Source organism: Somniosus microcephalus, chromosome 33 (assembly GCF_052327205.1).
Source record: "Somniosus microcephalus isolate GS21.2 chromosome 33, FLI_Smic_1.0, whole genome shotgun sequence".
Lineage (NCBI taxonomy): Eukaryota > Metazoa > Chordata > Chondrichthyes > Squaliformes > Somniosidae > Somniosus > Somniosus microcephalus.
Window position 1 is genome coordinate 7712562 of NC_141019.1, and position 6239 is coordinate 7718800.

At 44.9% G+C, this 6239-nt stretch overlaps 1 protein-coding gene across 1 annotated transcript; it reads right to left on the minus strand.

Annotated features, from left to right (window-relative positions):
• Positions 1 to 351: 351 nt before the first annotated feature.
• Positions 352 to 5487, minus strand: LOC147096954 (telomeric repeat-binding factor 2-interacting protein 1-like). Its single transcript, XM_085972518.1, has 3 exons — positions 5454 to 5487; positions 3392 to 3531; positions 352 to 930 (listed from the first exon to the last, which is right to left on the minus strand). The coding sequence occupies exons 1-3, from the start codon at positions 5485 to 5487 to the stop codon at positions 424 to 426; spliced, it is 681 nt and encodes a 226-aa protein (XP_085828644.1). The 3' UTR covers positions 352 to 423.
• Between the last annotated feature and the right edge of the window lie 752 nt (positions 5488 to 6239).

Genomic DNA, 6239 nt, shown 5'->3' on the forward strand with positions numbered 1-6239 from the left:
GTCTTATTTCTTTTTCAAAAAGAAGACATACTTAAGTTCATCAAGGAGAGTTACTAGTCTTGGATTAATTTCTACTCTGCACTTGTTAGACATAGCACAGATTTAACATCCAGTAAAGCTTCCTCGACTAAAAAAAATAGATCTTAACCCCAACTTCACAAGATCACCACCCCCCCCATTCCATTAGCAGCTAGTGACCCCCAGTCCAGGTTTGTGCTCTGGTTTTATGAATGAGATGAGACTCTCCAACTCATTTGACCCTTACAACTGGCAGAGACTGCCACCCCATACAGTCAAAGTCAGATGTGAACCCAGGTCTTGGAAATAAAAGGAGTGTTCAAAATACACCACTAAAACAAACTCCAGCTCCTTTTAGTTACAGATCCAAAGAGAGTTAAGAATCCTGAAAGTCTCCTTTCACTGCTAACTTTTTCGAAAGGCAATGCGTTTGGCCAAATTCTCTGAACCAAATTTCCGGATTAACCTCTCCTGCACTTTTCCATCAACATTCTCCAGATCAAGGTCATCTTGGAGCGTCCAGATAGGATAACCATCTGGCCGGTGACCAGTCTCCAGGAAATGCAACGCTGCTGCCAGTTCCCCATTGTTCTTCAGTAACATTTGTGTGGCTGCACAGAGGTCCAGGTCATGAGTTTGCATCAATGTATTGATGGCTCTAATTGCACATTCCACCTCATCCTGGGAGGCTGTGGGCAAGGAGGATAACTCATCCACAGGCATTTGAGAGTCCAATTTGGATTGCTTGTTGTCCATGATGAATTCTGCCAAAGTTCCTTTCTGCTTGGGATGGCGCTCACCAGGGCTCACTTGTGGGGGTTTGTCAGTCTCCATTTGTTGTGCTTGTGGGACATTTTCTGTCTCCATCTCGTCACTGGTTTCGATCAGCTGTTCAGGAGTCTCTTCTTCAACCTAGGATGGGGAACAAAACAGTTTCAAAAGTCAGCCGTTCGCAGTAAACAACTACAGGAAACTTTTTTAAAAATCCGGCACCGACGTGGTGCCGGTTCATCAAAAATTCCAGATAACCGAACGCTATAGTAAAAGATACGGAGAGCTGAGAGCTCCGTATAAAGCAACAAACCCTGTTGCTTAGCAACAGGTTCAGAACAATGGCCACAAGTTCCACGCGTCTCTGTAGCTTAGCAACAGCTGCAGCCACACCCTTGCACAGCAACAGATCGAGGAAGGCAAGTACAATATGAAGTAAAAACTTACTTGAACCTACTCCTGAATTTTGCCGGTTAACCGAGATTTCCGGTTATTTAGGTGCCGGTAAATCGAAAGTTTCCTGTAATCACAAAGTAACTGGATATATGGTTCAAGCAGCTCATTTGTAGAAGGTGCTTTAACCATCAGTTCTGCTTTGTTCTTGCATGGGCAAACTGGGTGATGACAAATTTCTTTCCCCACCCAATTTTTCCCTGATCACCTGGCTGTGTGGAGTATTGAACTGAGTAAACTGCCAATCTTGTTCTTTAGTTGGGCAGGTAGGTGCTCAACTAGAGCAGATAATTTCCCCTCTCCCGAGGAGCACTCCCCTCTGCTTGGCACCTCCCATCATGTCAAGGCAAGACAGTAGTATGGTGAATCATGTGCATGGAGCCACAAATTATTCCAATTCTTTGGCCCAACACATCATTACATTAGAACATTCTAGCATCTAGTGCTCAGTATTTTTTGTTTAATAAAACATTCCCTAGCCAGGAATTACCAAATATCTTAAAGCAAATGCTGTGGGGGCTAGTAGCATGCTCCATTACTGTAATACATAGGGAGACAAGGGCTGAGGTTTCCAAAATTCAATCTCAGTAAATAATCCCAAGGCATTTCCCAATGTTCCAACAAAAAGCTGCTAATGCTTTCCCCAGCAAGGGATCAGGGGAAAATAATGTTTGAACTAGATTTTACCATGCACAAGAAAAACAAATCAAAGTCACATGGCACTCATAGTAACATGCAATTACAACTTGCAGTGCATTCTGGTTATTGTGAAATCTGATGCCTCATTCCCCACTTTGCAGCGGACATTGTGGCGAAAAGGTTTGACATGATCCCAGTGCACCAGCCTTGCCCCATATCTATAGGGCTAACAGATGTGAACATTCAGCCCATCTAACAAATCACATTGTAACAACAATGGGCCATGATAGTTCTGCTGCTGATAGTGGACTTCACATGACCTTTGTCAACCAGCCTTGCTGGCTCCCAACAGTGCATCAGCACAGGACTCCTCTACCAACAAGCTGGATCAAAGTCAAGTTTTTATAAAACATGGTGTGTTCCTTTTAAAAAGCTCCGCTCCATTGGAGAAGATAGGATGCCCCTTCATATACTCTACAAATATTGGATGCTAGGTCTGTTGAGGTGAAGCACCACTGTAACCAAGGAGATTGCCAGGTGTCATACTGCCCCCCACAAACCAATAGGATAGTCTTGCCTTGGGAAGGAGAGAAGTAATATGGCCCAGAAAGTCAGGTCGGGGGCTTCCCGCGGGTGTAAGCCTCCGATCTGCACTTACCTTGCGCGCCAGCTGTTGAGCTGTGGGCCCCCGTGGAATTCCGATCTGGGGCCTGGTCCAGCTGCCAGCGTGCAGTGCTTGCGTATCCCAGGGACGCAGTTAGTTCGATGCGTCCCCTGGGATCACGTGGGCCATGGGGAGCCAATCGGAGCAGGAAATGCTCCATTCATAAGATTGACAGGAAGAGCTGTCAAGACTTATAAATACTATGGCCCCAAAACAGCACTAAATCTTCAAATAAATTTTAAAAACCATCACATTTTTAAAATAAGTTATAAATTACATGAAATAACTATTTTAAACAATAATTTAAATAACAGAGCTAAAAATAAACTTACCTTGCTTTAAAGTATTTAAAAATAATAAACTTGTGGAAAAAATGTTTTAATTTTAATGAATCCACCACTTACCTTGTAAAAAGCAGGCCTTACGCTTGCTTTTTACATGTGTAACTTCTGCAGACTTACCCTCCCGGGAAAACCTGTAAAATAAACCCGAAGCCCTCCGGTCAGGGGATCGGCCCCTGAAGCCCTCCGGTCAGGGGATCGGCCGTACCGGTTTCCCCACACATGCAGAAAACCGGCACTTCCATTGTGCCTACGGGTGAGTACCCAGTGCGTACTCACCTGTGGAGACCCGAATTTCTGGGCCATTGTAACAGCACCTCATCAGGAACCTCAAGCAGATTGTAAAAATAAACTTAGTCTGCTTAATGGGAAGCTCACAGCTCACCCAAAAGCCTTGGAAACAGCCTAACCTTGAATATAGAAGAAAATGGACATAAAGACTTGCATTCATAAGCTCCAACAAAAAACCCCACTAATTAACAAAACCAGAATTACCACAGCCTACCTGAAATTCACGGATTGCAACTGGAAATATGTTGAAGTATTCCTCCTCTGAATTCACATCAGGTACTTGCTCAACTGGGGCAGGTGCATCCTCATTAGACTCCAGGCCAACATGCTGGAGATTGCCAGGATTCCTTTTACCTATCAGACATATTCAACCACGCTCGATTATTCCAGTAACACTTGGTAATCGGAAAAGACACCAATGAGATGATGCAGTACAGACTATCATAGAAAAATTATCTATAATCACTTCAGTTTTCTACATGAATAGTAAAGCTATTGAGACCACTACGATTTTGTAACAAATTGAAGGGAAAGAACTTAGATTTATATGATGCTTGTATTAAAGCACTCCATACACAATTAATTACTTTGAAATACAGTGGCTGCTATGCAGATGAGCACAGCAACTATTCTGTATGCAAGACCTCACAAAATCTAAGAGATTTTCCTGCTCTTTAAAGAGTGACTTGGGACGATCCACTGGAACAGGGAAAGGTGGTTTCAGGTTAACTATTCCTTTTAGATCGAGTGAAATGGGCCTATATTCTCTGGAGTTTAGAAGGATAAAAAAGACAGACTTGCATTTATCATCATCTTCTTCGGCAGTCCCTTGGAACCGAGGAGGACTTGCTTCCACATTAAAAATGAGCTCGCAGGTGACTGATTAGGTCCTGCATTGGACCACAGTCCCTGTCACAGGTGGGGCAGACGGTGGTTGAAGGGGCGGGGTGCTTGGGTTGATGTGCGCTCGGCTTCCGCTTGCTCCCGGCAAAGAGACTCGAGGTGTTCGGCGCCTTCCCGGATGCTTCTCCTCCACTTTGTGCGGTCTTGGGTCAGGGATTCCCAGGTGTCGGTGGGCATATTACACTTTTTCCAAGGAGGTTTTGAGGGTGTCCTTGAAGCGTTCCCTCTGCCCACCTGGGGCTCTCTTGCTGTGTCGGAGCTCCGAATAGAGCGCTTGTTTTGGGAGTCTCGTATCGGGCATGCGGACGATGTGGCCCGTCCGTCGGAGCTGATCGAGCATGGTCAAAGCTTCGATGTTGGCCTGAGCAAGAACACTGACATTGGTGCGCCTATCCTGCCAATGGATTTGCAAGATCTTGCGGAGGCAGCGTTGGTGGTACCTCTCCAGTGCTTTGAGGTGCCTGCTGTACACGGTCCATGTCTGAGGCATACAGCAGGGCAGGTATCACTGCTGCCCTGTAGACCTTGAGCTTAGTGCCAGGTTTGAGGTCCTGGTCTTCACTCTCTTCCTCAGGCTGCACTAGCACACTGAAGGCGGTGTTGGACTTCGTCCGACGTCTGCCCTTGTTGACAGTAGGCTCCCGAGGTATGGAAAGTGGTCCACGTTGTCCAAAGCCTTGTCATGGATTTTGATAATCCGGGGGGGGGGGGGGGGCAGCACTGTGTGGCGGGGGCAGGTTGGTAGAGGACCTTTGTCTTACGGATGCTTTGGTGAAGGTGTTTACGATGGTTTGGAGTTCGACCTCCGAGTGAGCGCAGATGCAAGCATCGTCTGCATACTGTAATTCGACGACAGAGGATGGGACGACCTTGGATCTGGACTGGAGGCAACGGAGGTTGAACAGTTTCCCGTTTGTTCTGTAAATTAGCTCCACTCCAGTGGGGAGCTTACTGAGGGGGGAGATGGAGCATTGCAGCAAGGAAGATTGAGAAGAGCGTTGGTGCGATGACACAGCCTTGCTTGACCCCGGTTCGTATGTGAATTTCTTTAACATGTTTTCCCAGATGAGATAGGTACAGATGCTCTTCAGTAGTTTATGTATAAAGTTGTAGCCAGCCCCAGTTGAATGAATAAAGCTATTTGGGAGATGGACAGCTCATAATTGGAGGGAAGACTTCAATTTTTTTCCCTTTGACCTTCACCCCACCACTGGTGGTCATAACTTTATACTATGGAACACAAGACTGAAACTACTCAAAATGTATGGTGGGTTACATAGACTATACAGCACAGAAAGAGGCCATTCGGCCCAACTACTCCATGTCAGCATTTAAGCTCCACTCGAGCCTCCTCCCGTCTTTCCTCATCTAACTATCAGCATAATCCTCTATTACCTTTTCCCTCATGTTTACTAGCCTCCACTTAAATGCATCTATACTATTCACTTCAACCACTCCCTGTGGTAGCGAGTTCCATAGTCTCACCACTCTCTGGGTAAAGTTTCTTCTGAATTCCCTATTTGATTTCTTGGTGACTATCTTATATTTATGGCCTCTATGCTCTTCCCCCACAAGTGGAAACACTGTCTACTCTATCAAAACATTTCATAATTTTTAAAGACTTCTATTAGGTCAACCCTCAGCCTTCTCGGAGGGAAAAAAAAGAGACCCAGCCTGTTCATCCTTTCCAGATAGGTATACACTCGCATTTCTGGTATCATCCTTGTAAATCTTTTGCACCCTCTCCAGTGCCTCTAATTGTACGCAGTACTCCAAGGTGTGGTCCAACCAAGGTTCAAAACAAGTTTAGCATAACTTCACTACTTTTCAATTCAATCCCTCTAGCAATAAACCATAGTGCTTGGTTTGCTTTATTTATGGCCTTGTTAACCTGTGTCACTACTTTCAGTGATTTGTGTCACTACTTTCAGTGATTTGTGTATCTGTACTCAGAGATCCCTTTACTCTTCTACCCAACTTAGATTCATATTTTCCAAGTAATATATGTGATCTCCCTATTTTTCCTTAAGAAAATACCTCACATTTATCGGTGTTGAATTTCATGTGCCAGTTCAAGTTTATTACTGTCTTCTTGTAATTTGTTGACTATCCCCCACAATTTGGTGTCATCTGCAAATTTAGAAATTGGGTTTCTGATT

What these genes read in the sequence shown, in the direction of transcription:
- LOC147096954 (XM_085972518.1), bottom strand. Translation starts at nt 5,487, where the DNA reads ATGAGGGAAAAGGTAATAGAGGATTATGCTGATA. An exon ending in AATAGAGGATTATGCTGATA is followed by an intron (nt 3,532 to 5,453) that starts GTTAGATGAGGA and finishes TATGTCTGATAG; the next exon opens with GTAAAAGGAATCCTGGCAAT. An exon ending in TTGCAATCCGTGAATTTCAG is followed by an intron (nt 931 to 3,391) that starts GTAGGCTGTGGT and finishes TCCCCATCCTAG; the next exon opens with GTTGAAGAAGAGACTCCTGA.